The 18,218-nt window shown below is 44.9% G+C and overlaps 1 protein-coding gene across 1 annotated transcript in view; it reads right to left on the bottom strand.

Annotated features, from left to right (window-relative positions):
- Window positions 1-15,595, bottom strand: part of LOC137660903 (sodium-dependent neutral amino acid transporter B(0)AT3-like) — a 35,776-nt gene extending 20,181 nt beyond the window's left edge. Inside the window, exons 1-2 of the mRNA XM_068396102.1 lie at window positions 15,439-15,595; window positions 1,547-1,687 (exon numbers count right to left, since the gene is read on the bottom strand). Coding sequence (XP_068252203.1) covers window positions 1,547-1,687; window positions 15,439-15,595 — 298 coding nt within the window. The remainder of the gene's footprint in view (window positions 1-1,546; window positions 1,688-15,438) is intronic.
- Window positions 15,596-18,218: the final 2,623 nt, after the last annotated feature.

The raw sequence follows: 18,218 nt of genomic DNA, 5'->3' as shown, positions 1-18,218 counted from the left end.
GGACTGGAGGAAAGCGAATGTCACTCCAGTCTTCAAAAAGGACAAGAAGGAGGACCCGGGTAACTATAGACCGGTCAGCCTCACCTCCATCCCCGGAAAGGTGATGGAACAACTTGTTCTTGGTGCTGTCTCTAGGCACATCAAGGATAGGGGGATCATTAGGGACACTCAGCATGGCTTCACCAACGGGAAGTCATGCTCAACCAACTTGATAGCCTTTTATGAGGATGTTACCCGGTGGATAGATGATGGTAAAGCTGTGGATGTGGTCTATCTCGATTTCAGTAAAGCGTTTGACACGGTCTCCCACAGCATCCTCGCAGCTAAACTGAGGTAGTGTGGTCTGGATGATCGGGTAGTGAGGTGGATTGTGAACTGGCTGAAGGAAAGAAGCCAGAGAGTGGTGGTCAATGGGACAGAGTCCAGTTGGAGGTCTGTGTCTAGCGGAGTCCCGCAAGGGTCGGTTCTGGGGCCAGTTCTATTCAATATATTCATTAATGACTTGGATGAGGGATTAGAGTGCGCTGTCAGCAAGTTCGCTGATGACACAAAACTGGGAGGAATGGCTGATGCGCCGGAAGGCTGCGCAGCCATTCAGAGAGACCTGGACAGGCTGGAGAGTTGGGCGGGGAGAAATTTAATGACATATAACAAGGGCAAGTGTAGAGTCCTGCATTTGGGCAAGAACAACCCCATGTATGAGTACAAGTTGGGGACAGACCTGTTGGAGACCAGCATAGGGGAAAGGGACCTGGGGGTCCTAGTGAACAACAGGATGACCATGAGCCAGCAGTGTGCCCTTGTGGCCAAGAAGGCCAATGGCATCCTGGGGTGTATTAGAAGGGGTGTGGTTAGCAGGTCGAGAGAGGTTCTCCTCCCCCTCTACTCTGCCCTGGTGAGGCCGCATCTGGAGTATTGTGTCCAGTTCTGGGCCCCTCAGTTCAAGAAGGACAGGGAACTGCTAGAGAGAGTCCAGCGCAGAGCCACGAAGATGATTAAGGGAGTGGAACATCTCCCTTATGAGGAGAGGCTGAGGGAGCTGAGTCTCTTTAGCTTGGAGAAGAGGAGACTGAGGGGTGACCTCATTAATGTTTATAAATATGTAAAGGGCAAGTGTCAAGAGGATGGAGCCAGGCTCTTCTCAGTGACATCCCTTGACAGGACAAGGGGCAATGGGTGCAAGCTGGAACACAGGAGGTTCCACTTAAATATGAGGAAAAACTTCTTTACGGTGAGGGTGACTGAACACTGGAACAGGCTGCCCAGAGAGGTTGTGGAGTCTCCTTCTCTGGAGACATTCAAAACCCGCCTGGACGCGTTCCTGTGTGATATGGTCTAGGCAATCCTGCCCCGGCAGGGGGATTGGACTAGATGATCTTTTGAGGTCCCTTCCAATCCCTAACATTCTGTGATTCTGTGATTCTGTGATTAGTGTCTGGGGTAGCACCTGATGGGAGCCATGTCCTAACAAGCAACAGGCACAGGTCTGTAGTGCAGTGCTGGGTGGGAGCTCAGCTGCAGTTGAGCTGGGACCCCAAGAACGTACCAACTCCTGCGAGGTAAGGCGAGATGGTGTTCCAGGCACCGATGCTGCCTTTCCTCAGGCACTGTCCTAGGGCCAGTTCAAGATGCAACAGTGGGATTCCTTCGAAGAGGAGAGCGATGAAGTACGGGATCAGGAATGCCCCTGAAAACACAATTAAGTGCAATTGAGCCACATGATTATCTGCATCACATGGAAATTACCATTTTGTAATTTGCTTTATGACCCTAACAAAGTCCTTGTGAGATGTGTTGAGAGAGGGAGCATTGCTAGGGATACCTGCCAAGTAACATCTGTTACTGGTAATTTTGTTGGTGAAGATGTAGGAGGAAGGACTGGGGTGCTTAGTGCTGCAGGACGCTTTACCTCAGGCACTGCTAGAGCCCATTACAAGTAGCCTCACTATTTCCTCCATTTCCCTTTCTTTTAAGCATCTTCTTTTCTCCCCCTGCTCATAAAGCACAAGGGTTTGCCTCTTCCCTATACCATGTTTCCCCTTTAGTGCATCACCTCGTTTTCCTCCCTAAAGCTTTCAGGCACATGCTCCTCTGTCCTCCCCTGGTAAAGCAGGATTTTGCACTGGAGACCCCCAAAAGACCAGGTTACTTTATTGCATGAAGTTCCACTCAAAGCACAGAGCTTCTGGCTAATGAAAATCTGACAGCAAGACTGAAGTTGTTCTGCAAGTGATGAAACCTGATTTCCTCCCAATTTGTATCCTCTACGTCTTTCCCATTTTTCTCATAGCAGCTCCTTGGGCCAGAGGCAGCATGTGTTGTTGGTGCCTGCAGGCAGGTATCAATCTTGCTGTCAGCCTGGCTGGTTCCTGCAAAATGGTGTGCAACACCTCATCTCTCCCACCTCCCTTCAGAAGGAACATGGGTTTGGGTCTCCCTCCTTTGCACCGATACTGATTTTCATTAAACTAGGAGAATTTTCATCAGTATGTTTGAAGCACCTGCCCAAATGTCCAATTAAATTAAAATGGTGTAATAGATTGAAGTTTATTGCCATGACCAACAGCCACTGTGACCATGAAGCCTCTTTTCTTTGGGGAAAGAAAAGACAGAAGTCCTGCCTCAGCCCCCTCCCGATCCTCCTCCCAACTCATGGCGCCTCTGTGCTCCTCATTGTTTTGTCAATAAACCTGTGCCTTGTTACACCATTTCAATTTTGCCTGCCCAGCTCTGCTCTTCCAGCTCTGGAAACCTTCTCCCCTCCCTCCAGGCTGGCAGGGAGAGCAGCCTCACCATCACCATCGCCATCTGAGAAAGCAGAGCGAACCAGCTTGGCTCTCCGCTCCATCTTTGGGCCCGAGAGGGAGGTGGGGGAATGCGCAAGGATTTCTGGTCTCTTCTTGGAATGGCTCCTGTGTTTTGCAATCACTGACTCTCTAGAAAGGCTGGGCAGGTAAATTTAATCACTTGGGCTAGGTATTGCAATAACTATGCTACCTATTGCTAGGTGCTGCAATAACTCCATACGACACCCAGAGAAGGTATGTATGTTGCTTAATGGTTTAGCCCTTTATCAAGAAATACATAGGAACAAAAATCAGCAAAGATCTCAGTGAAGGACTCTTCTTAATTTACCAAAGGTGGAAATAAATGTCACTCCTTATGATCTGATTTTTTAAGATGTTTTCAACTGCTAAGAAGCAGATTTGAAAAAGGAGTCTCACAGTTAATTCCCAGTATATTAAATCCTCAATTTGGATCCTTGGTACCCCTGCTTAGTAGTCCCCTTTCTTGGAGGAATCTCTAAAGTGGCTGTTATAAACCCCCTCTAAGAGGGCATTAAGGACCAGAGGGAGTTAAAGACCACAATAGTTTGTTTATTTTTAAGTGTTTTACCACCTGATGAAATGTCACCTGGAGCTACCTACCAAAGCTCCGATGTAAATACTAAGGAATTTGCAGGTCCGTTCCACAAGAACTCAGTAGTCTCTTGCCATCCTCAGTCCTGCGCTCTCCTTCAAACCTGCTGCAATAACCCCCTTTACGGCACTCCTGAGGACACCCACCGAGCCCTCCTGACAGCCCGATGCCTTGGGCTGTCTGCTGGGAAGAGTGAAATATCCACACAAGTTTACTGGAGTGCTGCAGTGTGGAGCGCTCTGCTTGCTCGCCCAGCTGCCTGGCCCCGCACCAGCTCCGAGCAGCAGCTGTTTCGCTGCAATCCGTGCGATGCTGAGCCCTTGCTAGCAGGGCACTCCGAAAGGACCTATCTCCCATATCATATCTCCCTGGAAATAACTGTGTAATAATTAGTGCAAACTGCCCTCTGTTATCTCTCTCCCCTTTTCTGTTTGCTTAGTTGAACCATTGACAGCAGAGCATGTTTAGATATTCTGCTGATAAAAGCCTGTTTACTTTGTGCTTGTTTGTACGTATCTCCAGTCATATTTATAGCATGGCAAAACATAATGTCACACTTGGAAAGAAAATACTGGTTTTCCATGAGAACAATATAAAAAGTGTGCTATCTGCAAATATGAAAATAATGGCAGAAGATCGGGCTAACAAAAAATAGTTAACGGAGCTAATCTTTCTTGAACCTAATTCAAATAAATGGCTTGTAATGTAAAAACATGTTTTCAGTTATTCATTCCTTTGCTTTACAGTGTTTTTAGGAAAAAATGAAATAGCCAGGAAAAGCATAGACAGCCTGCTCAAGCACTTGAAGCTTACTCATTTCCACAATAAAATCCTCCACCCACAGAAAGAAAAAGGATACTGGGAAGGTATCAAGATACTTAATAGTGAGTAGGAACCCTCTAGCACTATATAGTCAAGGGCTCTGTTTAATGGATAGGAGAGGATGTGCCAGAAGGCAGAATTTAAAGACTTTTTTTTTTTTTTTTTAAAAATGCCATGAGAAATCTAACCATGGAAAAGGCAAGAAGAAAATCCAAGAAGCAGAATGAAGCAGCGAGCTGGTACCTAACACAGAGCATGTATCACAAACCAGAACATTCAAACACGGGCACAGCAAAACCCTATCAGCACTCATATGACGTGTAGCACAGGTACTGCAGAAACTCAGTAGGTTTCATTTCCATGAGGCATGGGAAAAGGAAACCTTAGCAGAAACAATCATAAAGTGCCAGTAAGCAAATTGTTCTGTATCTATCTGGATATTCTAGGTATATTTATATCTAGATATTCTAGATCCACAGGGAAAGGAAAATAAATGACATACATAAGAAGCAAGCCTAGGAGGGAACCTCTAAAAACAAAAGTTTAGCTTCAGTAACTATTTTCCTCTCAAAAAGTGTATAAAGAAAATGATAGTGATCAAGCATTTGTAAGTACCTTAAAAGCCTGGAGAAACGCTCATAAAAATCAAAAGTACCACCAGGGCATGATTTAGTTGCATTCCTGAGGCATGATGTAGGAAAATTCTAGTCTACACCATTTTTTCTGTCAGAAATACACTCAAGATGCTTAAAGCCTCCATTCTGCAAATAGGTACACGCACTACTAAAAGAAGGTCAAGGAAAAAAAAGTCCAAAATCTACCAGAGTTCAAAGTTATTTTGGAAGGAGATCCTGCACAAGGATACCACAAAGCTGAGGAACAATCCCTGGGCACATAAGAGGGCACAGAAAGCCTACAAGAGCTTTTTCAAATCAGGCTATCAACAACTACAAATACAGCACATATTGGTAAGTTTGTTTCGTTAACAATGGAGACCCAAGTGACAAGGAGCACCAGCATATAGCGTGATCGGTATCATTGCTAACTCAGAAGAACCGTTAGAGTGGAGATAGCTCTATCATCATGGCAGTAGAAAAGAAAATACCTGATACGCTCCAGATACACTGAGTGTTTTTAAAACCTGACCCCTTGATTGCAATGTACAGGCAAATCAGGTCAGAAAAGCAACCGCTTAACCATATTCAGCCCTGTGTCTGCAAAATGACACTTGAAGGGCACAGTCTTTGTTGTATCACCTACACATGACAATCTGGAAAAAAAGTGCATGAAATACTAAGCAGCCTGTTGAAAGTTGCTGGTGCACCGGAAGGCAGAATGACCAGGAGGCTAACGAAGAAGCACAGTTCCTGAATCATGGCAACCAGCAAAGAAGAGTGAAACAGCCAAATTGGTTTTGTCACATCTCAGAAAGAGAGAGCAATAGACCTGGCTAGTGGAAATGTAAAGCAGTATCAGCCAGGTGACCTCCTAATCAAGATGTACCAAGACCAGCAGAAATTGATGAGCCTCAGTGAGAAGTAGAGAAGAAAACCCAGCAGCTTTTCTTGATGTCGGTGTACCTATGAAGACTTCCTAAATGGTGGAGAAAAACTTGGAGGAACTGGTCCACGTGCTCAATATTGCATCTTACCAGCGCCTGCAGATCAGCTAGCAGAAGTAAGGCAAGTAACTCGAAATTATGATCTAAAGACACAACAGCATTTGAAAGGCCAGAACATGAATAATAAATTTCTTCAGGTCAGAGATTTAGGAATGGAAAAAAATAATTATAATGAAGACTGAAAAGACCTGGAAAGTGACAAAATAGTAATTCCAAAGGAGACACATCTGCAGAGTCTGAAAAATTCAGAAAGCAGGTCTCAGTACAATACAATGCAACAAGCATTCATAGGTCCACTTCACTGGTTCTGTGGTACACAGGAGAAAGGGTGATGGGTGCATTTTTCCAAAAGACTGAGAACTTAATGGCAAGAGACCTGTGATAATTTATGTTTCACCTACAAGAAATTGCAATAGGTGGTAACTGCGTGTTCAGATACAGAGAAAAAGCTATTAGCTATTCAAAGGGGATTATCAGACCTGTCCCCTTTCTCCACAGGAGTTCAGCTAAGCAATGTAGTAGCCAACACAGCAACGAATCACATCAAGACATCAGGCAGGAAAAAAAAAGCAGCAACTTAATCATATTCACCCCTCTCTCTGGAAAACAATACTTCATGATCTTTGTTATGTCTTCTGCACATTCTTTAATGCAGATGAAAAGTATGAGCTACTATAAATGTCATATTTGTGCAGCATATTTATGATGGCACTGATTTTGATTTACAGGCCACATTGCACGTCTTACAGACTCTGAAACTTCACAAGGTTGAGTTTCCCATGTAAATGACTGTATCTGCTTGAGCAACAATGAAGGACCTAAAGTCACAGAATCACAGAATCACAGAATGGTTAGGGTTGAAAGGGACTTCTGGAGATCATCTAGTCCAACCCTCTGCCAAAGCAGGTTCACCTAGAGCAGCTTGCACAGGGTCACATCCAGGCGGGTTTTGAATATCTCCAGAGAAAGAGACTCCGCAGCCTCTCTGGGCAGCCTATTCCAGTGCACTTTGGGCATCTTTCAGGCCACAGGCCCCCCACGCCCAAACCCACCATATTTGGCCATACGCATTGGCCACAGTCACAATCAACGTCACAATGGCCTCCTGACGTCACAGCCGCCTCGCTGCCTATAAAAGCAGGGGCCCCTGCGGCTGGCCCACAGTTCGCTGAGCTTCGAGGCCCTCAGATGCCAAGCATGCCTGGACGGAAGAGGAGCCAGAGCAGCGAGGCGGATGGCTGCCCACCTTCGCGTGGGACACCACAGAGATGGTCGCCGCAGCCAGCAAGGAGGAAGGTGTATTGGTGCAGCACGAGCAGCACCACTGTTGGTGCAGCACATCCCAGCATGAGCAGACACACTTCCCTCATGGACAGCAAGCGGCGCAGGGCCCTAGACACACCAGGGAACGCCGCAGAGCCCAAGCGCGTCTGCCTGCCAGGGAGCAGCCGGAGCAGCGAGGTGGGTGGCTGCCCACCTTGGCGTGAGACACCACAGAGATGGTCACCACAGCCACCAACGAGGAAGGCACCTCCCAGCACGAGCGGACGCACTTCACCGATGGACGGCAAGCGGCGCAGGACCCTAGACACACCAGGGAACTCCGCAGAGCCCAAGCGCGTCTGCCTGCCTGGGAGCAGCCGGAGCAGCGAGGCGGATGGATGCCCACCTTGGCGTGGGACACCACAGAGACGGTTGCTGCAGCCACCAACGAGGAGGAAGGTGTATTGGTGCAGCACGAGCAGCACCACTGTTGGTGCAGCACCTCCCAGCATGAGCAGACACACTTCCCTCATGGACAGCAAGCAGCGCAGGGCCCTAGACACACCAGGGAACGCCGTAGAGCCCAAGCACATCTGCCTGCCAAGGAGCAGCCGGAGCAGCAAGGCGGGTGGCTGCCCACCTTGGCGTGAGACACCACAGAGATGGTCACCACAGCCACCAACGAGGAAGGTGTATTGGTGCAGCACAAGCAGCACCACCATTGGTGCAACACCTCCCAGCACGAGCAGACGCACTTCATTGATGGACGGCAAGCGGCGCAGGGCCCTAAACACACCAGGGAACTCCGTAGAGCCCAAGCGCGTCTGCCTGCCAAGGAGCAGCCGGAGCAGCGAGGCGGGTGGCTGCCTGCCTTGGCGTGAGACACCATGGAGCCCCTCCCCGGAACCATGGAGGAGGAGGAAGGCACCTCCCAGGAGGAGGAAGCGGAGGCAGCGGAGGAGGAGGAGGAACAACAAAACCACCCCTGGTGCCGTGAGCGCGAGCGACCTCGCTTCACTGGTCGACGCCATGCAACGCCTGTCCACAGGCCCACAGGCCCACCAGGGAACGCCGCGGAGCCCAAGGGTGTCTGCTGGCCAGGGAGCAGCCGGAGCAGCGAGCAGGGTGGCTGCCCGCCTTTGTGTGGGACATCACAGAGACAGTTCCCACGACCGCCAAAGAGAACGCACCTCCCTGGAGCCTGAAGAGGGGCAATAAGCAGAGGAGGAGGAGCAACATCACCCCTTGTGCCATGAGAGCAACGGCCTCTGCTCACGCGACCGACGTCGTCCAGCGCGCAGCTGTGGGCACACAGGGGAACAGCACGGAGCCCCAGCGTGTCTATCTGCTGAGGCAAGGTGTGAGGCCCAGGTGTGACAGCCCGCCAAAGGATGACGTGGAGCCCATGGACATCGATCCACCAGAGCATGGTGTGGGGCCAGTGGCTGTTAATCCACCAGACAAGAGTGTGGAGCCCGTGGAGGTGGATCCCCCTCAAGAACAATCATCCATGGGAGTGGGTCCACCTGCCACTCGGATCACCTGGCAGTACCCCAGCCATCCAGGCTCCTTTGCATGAGACGGCACCAGCAGCATCGCAGGAGCACCCGGCCGGCTCCCTCCCGGCGGCTCAGCCTCCGCACCTTCATGACTGGGCAATAAACAACAACAAAAGAATAAAAACGCTTTTGTCCTCTCTTCTTTGGCACTTTGGTGACAGTGTCTGCACTCCTGTGTCCTCTCCTGGTCTCCATCTTTGGAGGCTCTTTCTGGAAACTTTCCCTTTCCCCATGCCCATCTACAGGCTGTGGCGGTGCCTTACGTTCTGTTTTTTAGGCTGTAACATCAATAACGTGATTATAGTTTTTTAAATCAAGTAGAATCATCATCATAAAGGCATTGAACCCCTGGAATTTCTTGTTCCCAAATTATCAGTCTCACTTCAGTGCCAGGTAAAATTACGGAGGTCATTCTGGGAGTTACTGAAAAGCTGTGCTGGGTGTTCCCTGATGTCACTTTGTCCTTCATATGCCCTCCAAGTGACCTTCTGTCATTCACCACTCTGCCCCTGTAGCACTAGGCTAGCCAATCAAGCTCTCCTGTCAGGCTTGGCATGACTTGCACTTGGCGAATCCCTCCTGGTTCCCACCACCTCATACGTGCTGTTGGCGTTTTGCCTCCCTTCCGTCCTGCATGAACAGATTTCCTGTCAAAGCCTGGGAGGGCATTTTGGCCCATGGCTTCCAGCAGGTAACTCTTGTATTCCCTTCAGCGTCTTTAAAACTCCTGCAGTGTCACCACAGCTGCATCTTTTTTTTCTCCCACTACTCAAGCGCAAATTTAACACCTGAGGTATTGTGACAGAAACAGTTACATTTAACACTTGGCTCAGAATAGGCTTGAAAGCTGTTCTTACCCCAATACAGCTCATAAATCAATCTGCCTGTACGGAGAACTATCAACTGTCTTTGCAAACTCATCACCGAGGGAGTTATAAAAATATTTATAAAATCTATAGCTACTTTTAGTCAGGACAATAAAAATCACAACACAGCTCTGCTGAGAGAAACTGCAATGGGAAAAGCTCTCTGATTAGGTCTTGCTGGATAATAGCTTCAGGTTAAGGGATTGCTCAAGCTACAGAAACCATTTGCTGATTGTCCCCCACTTCTTTCCCCATTGCTCTTCTCCTCACAAATAAATGGCGAAGGACACAAAGGAACGGACTTCCTGATTGTAACCAAGTTCCCTAGCGCTTTTCATGAACACGTTTTAAGTAAAAGAGGAATGGAAGTGACTGACAACGTGGAAGAAGAGTATTTTCATGTCATTTGGTCCATGAGCAACAGAGATTATAACTGCATCTCTTGCCGGGAGGATCCCTGCCCTCCAGACAGCGCTAGGTAGATAAACTCTTAGCTTTGTGCAAGTGCTATGTCCTGCTGAAGAGTGATGGCAGCTGGAACACAGCTGGTGACTTTCAACATTTATAACCTGATCTTTCTGTACTTCTGGTCAACTTCAATGCATGAATATTCTGAGGCTGAATTCGTGTTGTGTAATGCCGTCACAGCCTAATGATGACAGTGACTCCAGAAGTTTCATTATTTGAAAATTCATAATACAAATGGAGCCTTTTCCTCCCATCCTACCCCCAAGTATTAACATCTATTTTTCATGCCCTTTATAGATGAGGGGAACAAGCCATTTTCAGGTTCCTACCCTTCTAGCAATAACTCATCTTCAAAAACAAAGGACAGCTGCTGCTTTATGACAAAAGAAATGGCTTGCAGTGGCAATTGTTTTCTTATGGCAACAGTCTGGGCGTGCATAAACTCATGGGAATTTGGTACTATACTCTTCATATTTATGTACTGAAGATCACATAAGTATTGAGTGGAATGCAAGCTAATCTAGAAGCATTATGATAAAATCCTTAGGTACAACTGAGCAAGAGAGAGGAACTTCTGAAAATCTCAGAAAAAGCATTCCAAAGAATTCAAGGCGCCAAGTACAGGCTACTCCAAACAAAGAAATACTAATGATTGGTTCAGGCTACCGCAATGAACACACAGACCGAGTTCCCTTGTGTATGACAAGTAGCTTCACATTCCACACTCTCCAGACATTGTCTTTTTCTCATTGTATTTGTAGTTACTGATGCATGTTGGCTCTTTCCTACTTGTTTTCCTGTGGCTTCTCAGAGAACTGCAGAATGGTTAGGTTTAGAAGGGACCTCTGGAGATCATCTAGTCCAGCCCCCTGCTAAAGCAGGTTCACCTAGAGCAGCTTGCACAGGGTCACATCCAGGCGGGTTTTGAATATCTCCAGAGAAGGAGACTCCACAACCTCCTCAGGCAGCCTGTTCCAGTGCTCTATCACCCTCTAAAGAATTTTTTCCTCATATTCAGATGGAACTTGCCGTGTTTCAGTTTGTGCCCATTGCCCCTTGTCCTGTTGCTGGGCACCACTGAGAAGAGTCTGGCCCCATCCTCGTGACACGCACCCCTAAGGTATTTGTAAGCATTGATAAGATCACCCCTCAGTATTCTCTTCTCCAGGCTGAACAGACCCAGCTACCTCAGCCTTTCCTCGTAAGAGAGTCATGTCCAGAAAACTAGGGGGGCAATAGCCATTACAAACTGAGATGGGTAACACCTATAGATCAACTTATAAAATAACCTTGATGAACTTCTCTATGAAATACTCATGATGGAAGGATGCAAATGAGCAGCACCCACATGCAAGTATGCATCAGCTTGAGCTGTAAAGGGCAACCAAATACAGCAAGTTATGAAAGTTAACCCCAAATGCCATAGCTTTTTGCCAAGGACTTGAGCAGGACGTGGTAATAATCCAGAAAATGAAGTTTGTTACTTGTTGTAACATAATTAATTTTTCTATCAGAGTTTGAACTGTTCTGCTCTTCCCAACATACTTTTTTTTTTTTTGCATTATCTTCCAGGTGTACCTGTGGCTCTTCTCAAATTTTATTTTCCTTCTGAGAACACAGTGAGCCAGGCAACTGCATTTCATGGCAAGTTGTAGTTCAAATTCTAGCAAAAGGTCAGGTAGGCCACAGGTTATGGAAGTCAGTAAATCATTGCCCCAGAAGTAAACAGTTCTCCCTTTTTAGCAGGGCTTTAGTGTTTATGTGTATTTATTTTCCTAGAAAGAAATCATATATTACATTAAAAACACTTTTCAGTCATCCTGTAGGCTCGGGCACTTATGCACATTTTTAATACCCATGGATTAGGCAAGCATATATATACTAGCTATAATAAAAAGTAAAACACTGCAGTAAGTTCCAGCTAGAACTAGATTGGTTTTTTTTAAGTATACTCAGATGACTGTATGTGTACATATAAAGCTATATGACCTGTCTGAGTCTCAGTTTTAAGTGACAAGCTATATACTGGGCCATTCAGCAACTTCTTTTCAAGCCCAGTTGCCTGGGAACCTTTGTGTTTGTCTCCACTTACTGTAGCAAACAACCTTCATATCCATTAGTCATGAAAAGTAAATAACTAACTTAACTCGGGCAATAAATCCAAATAATCAGTAACGACAGCGGGTGATAAATGTCAGCAGAACTGATATTATATTAGATCCGAGTTACTAAGTAACACTAATGTGCGACAAGTAAGGTCCAGAGGTCTGATGAGAACAGCTGACATGAGACAAATATACCAGCACTTATTTTATCTCATTTTTTGAAAAGATCTAGAAACGAGGAAAAGTGCATTGTCTAACTCTTAAACACTTGGATATCGCCTGAACCAGCTGTGAAACTGTGATCTGTACCCCAAACACCATTCAGCCTCAGAGCATATCTATGCCATATCCATACCAGGTTTCGCTGCACTTGTGGCTGTAGGCACGAAGCCACTGCACCTCTCAGGGCTCCTAGTTAACCACGATGCTGCTGGTCTCTCCCATGTCCACATCTTCAGATGCACACAAGTAGGATTTATGCTTCAATACCCCTGAAAATCTATTGGGCTTTTGCATCTGAGTTGTTTGCTGTTAAAAAATGCAACCCCAAATCACATCACTGCCTTAAATTAGCAGAAGAAAAACGCAACTACATTATACACTGGTGTAAACCCAACAGCTCTGTTTTCTTGGTGGTCTTCATAACTCACTCAAAATTTTCCAATGCCAACTTTCTGGGATAAATTATTCACAAACCCCACAGCACTTAGTTACAGAGTCCATCCTGCTGTTGAGCTCTCTGAGCCCTTTGTTAGAATCCAGTGACCAAACATTGGCCGTATATCCATATATTGACCTTTATTCACTACTGTCTTGTGCCGCTGTTTGTAGTGATGCAAAGTATCTATATGCCATTACTGAGTCTCCTGGCTATTTTAAACTGATTTTTCACTGGCAAAATTACTGCTCACGAAGCAAAGGAATGACTCAGCCTTTGTCCCTGCAGCATTTTCCTATTTTTATTATCTTTAAACCTGCTCTAAACCCTGTCTTTTTTGTCCCTAGCAGCTCCTGTGGGATATACCAGTGCTCAGAAGCTGGATATGCAAGCAAGCAGACTTTCTGAGCACTGTGCAGTCCGCAAGACAGGTCGCTGTGTGGCTCCTTGCACTTGGGCTCATGTTTCTCCTGGGATGTTAGAGGTCTGTAGGGCAGGGATGCAGGGGACCCCAGAGGGGAGGGATGGATGGGAGAGATCACATCTCAGTAGGAGGTGAGTGTTGCTGATCTTCTGAAGTGAGGCTGGGATCTGAAGATGTTGAAAAACAGCTGGCCACAGCTAGTCCTCTGCCGTCAGCATGGAGAAGCAACCCTTGGTGCTTCATGGGAAGGTGTGAGAGCCTTTTTATGGTCAGTGGAACAATATTTCATCTTAATCCATAATAGAGATTTGCACAAAATCCTGAAGAACAAAGTTCATTCAGCCTCTTGCAGTTGGTGGCCCAGAAGCTGCTCTGTGTAACAAGATGGGCAGACGAGCTGCATCTTGCTATGGTCCCGTCTGTGAGTTTCAAACCTTCCACTGAGTGCTTTGTGTTAATTGTTCATTACATTACAAAAAAGTATCACATTATGTTAGTCTTTTTATGTTGTTTGTTAATACTGAATGCTTGTTCCCTTGCTCCAAGCTAGAAAGGCCACCTGAGATGCTGCAGGGTATTTGTCTGACCTACAGCTCCTGCTCCAGAAGAACATGTTCCTTGCAGGCCCCATGCCATATCTGCTATGAGGATGTCTCTCTAAAGGTGTTTATCATGTCTCATTAACACATGCATCATTAACTGAAGTGACAGGCTTTTTCCAGCCACTCCCATGGGCAAATGCAGAGAAGCAGCATGCTTGCACCTGTGGCTTTCTAACCAGCCAGTTATGACACCCCTCTGAGAGAGTTTCACTGGTTTTCACATCTTGTAAATAAATAATGGAAAATGTTAAGTCTCCTGTGAGGAATCTAACCTACTTCTCTAACCTTCTTATCTTTTCTTATTTGAATTTGTGTAATCGTAGCTTCCAGCTGTTACGTGTTCAACATTAAAGATCTTCTTGCCACCAAAATAATTTCCATTTGCTTGTTTATAGACTATGATAAACGTACTCTTTAATTCTCAGTTTCATGAGCTAAATAGATTGGATTCTTCAGTCATTCCTTGTCCTGAAAGTTTATCAGACCTTGAATAACTGTTGGGGCTTTTCTGCATTTTGTCTAATTTTTCAAGTTGACTTTGAAATGTGGACTTTCAGAAGAAGTCAGAAGTCTAGAAGTTGTCTTAGAATGGGTAGCAATATCTCCACCTGCTTCCTAGTGCTCTGCTTATATATGCCAAGATTATTTTTGTTGATACAACCTGCTATATCTCATTCTTTCAGCTACTTACCAGAGTCCCTAAGTGGCTACTTCTTTCTGAAACACCTCCTTCCATTAAAGGCAACATCCATTCTTCGTTCCTTGGTTGATTCAAGTATATATAATTCATCAAGTAATACACATACCTTGGTAGAACAAGCTTGGATTTAATATTTTTTTCTGTCATTTGACAGTTTCTCTAGGTTCGAATTTTCTGTTTCTCCAGTTAATTGAAAGATGATAATTAATAATACTGGGCTGAAACAACTTGCTATCTCAGTCTGCTTTAGGCAGCTTACCATGGCAGATCTCAAAAGCTACTGTCAATGGTGAGTTATCAAGTACTCTTTTCAAATCCATTTATATTTACTAAAGTGGCTGCTTCTAAAGAAATTCTTTGTGGAAATGGTGCCCAGGTACAGGCTTCAGCAGCTGTTCGCACCACCTGGCAGGCGCCGATTGGTGTTCGGTCAGCTGAGCATTTGAAACAGCCTCACAGACATAAAAAAGTGTAATTTAGTTTTGTGCAGAGGCAGTTCCAGATGATGAGATGGCTCCTAAGAGCATCAGAGAAGGGAGGGTAGCAACTCGCTCACCATCCCAGTGACCATTTTTCTGGGGGCCGGTTCACTCAGGCCTCCCCGGGACTTCTTGCTTTTCCTTAAGGTGACGAGCTGCAGGTTCAGCTTCCTGTTCCCATCAGGACTGTGGCAGCAGTGTAAGAACTTTAACATCAGTTTTCCTGAGAGTTAGTATCAGTCTGATCTTTCTAAATTAATGCATCATTTTAAAATGAAATCTACTCTATAGAAAAAGCTGATCTAAGAATTGCAAAACATTTATGAGAATTGAAGAATTAAAAATAAAAAGTGATGCAAATAAATACATAACTTCCACACCCATCATAAGTTAGTATAGCTATATTAGAATTGCAGTTTAATATTTTGGCAAAGTGAGACTTCAATCTTACCGCCTCCGTGTATCTGACACAAGTATGGAAATCGCCACACATTCCCCAGGCCGACAGCAAATCCGATACAGCTTAAAATATACTGGAACTTATTGTCCCACTTGGGTCTGCCATCTTCTTTAGGCATTTCAGGTGGCACTGGTAAAACTTTTGACATTTTGATGAAATACCCTCGTCTCCTTAGCTCCTTTCCCTATAAATGGGAAGATGCTTCAAAACCTGTCTCTCCTACAGGCTTTATGTATGTGGGGTGACTGAAGGATCCTGGAAAAAGAGGTGGAGCTTTCTTTTTACATGATGCAAAGGAATGTGTCATTGCAAAAGCTGCAGTTTAAAGACAAAACCAGGAATTATTATTATATAGTCAGAGTTACTACTCTTGACTTTCTTGCAGTTTCTTCTATAGTTAGAGAACTTGGGAATATGTTGTTAATGGGTAACTCGGGATCAAACAGGTTTTTATTTTCTTTTCTCCTTCTGGTCTCAGATACTTTCAGAGAAGTGTGATGATGAATATAATTAAAAGAAACCTTTACAGCAGACTTATTAAAATCATAAAATACTGGAAAAAACCTATGAATATAGTAAGTGTTGCCATTTCCTCTTTTGGTTTGTTAATAGAGTCAAATAATTGAAGACATCTTTTGCAAGTGCAAAAAGTAAATTAAAAAAAGTAAGAAAAATTAGACTGTGTATGTTCAGACATTAGAATCTGGTTCGTTTTCACCATAGCTGATAGAGGTTAATCACTTCCCACCTGTCAATGAATCCCAAGTGACTATTTTTATTGTTCATTAAACAGTTACTGATGAATGAAAGAGCTGAGTGCTTTTCTTCAATTGAAAGTGTGGGAGAACGTTTTTCTGTTGTCTTTCAGTTATACCAGGGTATTGCTATTTTGCACGCCAAATAAGTTCAGTCCACACTAAAGAGATCAGCCAGACAGCTTCGCTAAATCAACACTTTATGCTTGGTTTCCCCTTTTTGAAATGGGAAGAATATCTAACCAAGGATAGATTTTTTTTTTCCAAAATACTTGAGAGAAAAAGCAGCCCTGCTTTGCAGCTACGCGTACAAATATGGTCAGGTTGCAGATCATCCAACCAGAAGCCAATTTCACATCTAGGCTACACAAGTCTCCCCAGATAAGCACAGATCCTCTGCCTGCAGCTCTGCAAACATCCAGATCCATAGGTGGAGCAATGCAACTTTCCAGTACCTTGTCAGGATGTCTCCTAGGGCACGCACAAGTCGGCACACGCAGCATGGTTTGGCAGCACTTACACAGCATCACTGCTGCCCGGACACCCACCACCATCATCCCTGCTGCAGCTGTGTTTCCACCCAGGAGATGCCTTGTGCTGTGCAGGGACCATTCTAACAACACACTCATTTCCATACCTGCCACCCACATCCCACCACTTCAAATTCAGTTGTACTCATTCTTGGTGGCTGAGCTTTTTCTCAGCAGGAAAATCTGACAAAAATTGGTTTTCCTACTGCAGAACAGCATCTTTGAATAGTTTAAATAATTATTTATGTTCAAAGATTTTTTAAAAAAAAGAAGTTGAAATGCAAATGAATTTAATCATTCAAATACACATACAATGCCTGGTTCTTTACTCTCTTTTTAGAGTAGATACACTACTCTAAAGCATACTCCAGAGTAGATATACCCTAAATATAGTTATTTCTTGTAAAAGAGTATTTTCATTGTAAGGGAGTGTCAGGGTGTAAATTGGATCAATTCTTGTCTTAAAAAGTGTGTACAGAAAGAGCTGCAAAATGATACAAATGTGTTGCCTACGTACAGGAACAGCTGGATGAAAAAGACCATCTATCCAGCAGGGACATTTACAGGTCAGCCTGGATGCTCTAATAGTGCCTCTTTCTCCCTCCAGTCTTTAAGGAATGGGACTCCCGACTGAGCTCCTCTGGGTCACATGGAAATAGGAAACTTGAAATTGTTGTAAGGTAGGTGTGTGTGTGCATGTGTGTGTGTGCATGAACTAGAGCTACCCACCTTGACTGTGACAGATGAGGGAAAGAAGCTTTGCACCACTTGGTTCCCTTGGATCCCCCACCAGCATGGACCTCCCAGGCAAGTGGTACACCCCTTGCTCATGGGTATCAGAGAAGACAGAATTTGCCATTTCCTGAACTGCTGCTGCCTCATTACAAGATTACCTCTTCTGTCATCATCAAAAGCAGCACTATCTGCTGGGAACTTGGGCGTAATAGGCAATTAATAAACATCTGGAATTATAAATTAATCAAACTGTCATTCTCATACTTAGAAATATTTTTATTAAATATTTTAAACTTCTGCATGAGATGAATAATATTGGTGGCTTTGTGCAACACAGTGGCATGTAAAGTAAAAACAATTTAATGTGCAAGAGAAGTTGGTATAAAATTACCCATCATATTGGCCACCCAACCAGAATGACTGCACATGGAAGAGTCACATATGGCATGTCAGGCACAATGCAGCCCAAACAGAGAACTGCAAGCCAGTTTCAAACAAGGTGGCTTCAAAACCAAAAGAGGACAAATGATTTGTCCAGGTGCCCCAATCACTTGCAAATGTGGCTGTTTTGCTTCCAGGATCCAAGCCATTACCTCTTCACAGCGCATTGCATGGTTAAATAAACAAATGTTTACCTGGAACCAATACATAGTTATCTTTTTATGAAAATAAAATTAACTCTGGGTTCTTTAAAAAAAGTATTTTTGCTTTTCTCCCTGACAAAGCTTTCTTCAACATTTTTTATATGGTT

The sequence above is a fragment of the Nyctibius grandis genome, chromosome 3 (assembly GCF_013368605.1).
Source record: "Nyctibius grandis isolate bNycGra1 chromosome 3, bNycGra1.pri, whole genome shotgun sequence".
Classification (NCBI taxonomy): domain Eukaryota; kingdom Metazoa; phylum Chordata; class Aves; order Nyctibiiformes; family Nyctibiidae; genus Nyctibius; species Nyctibius grandis.
Note: the sequence above shows the minus strand (reverse complement) of the source record. Positions and strands in the feature narration are given on the sequence as shown.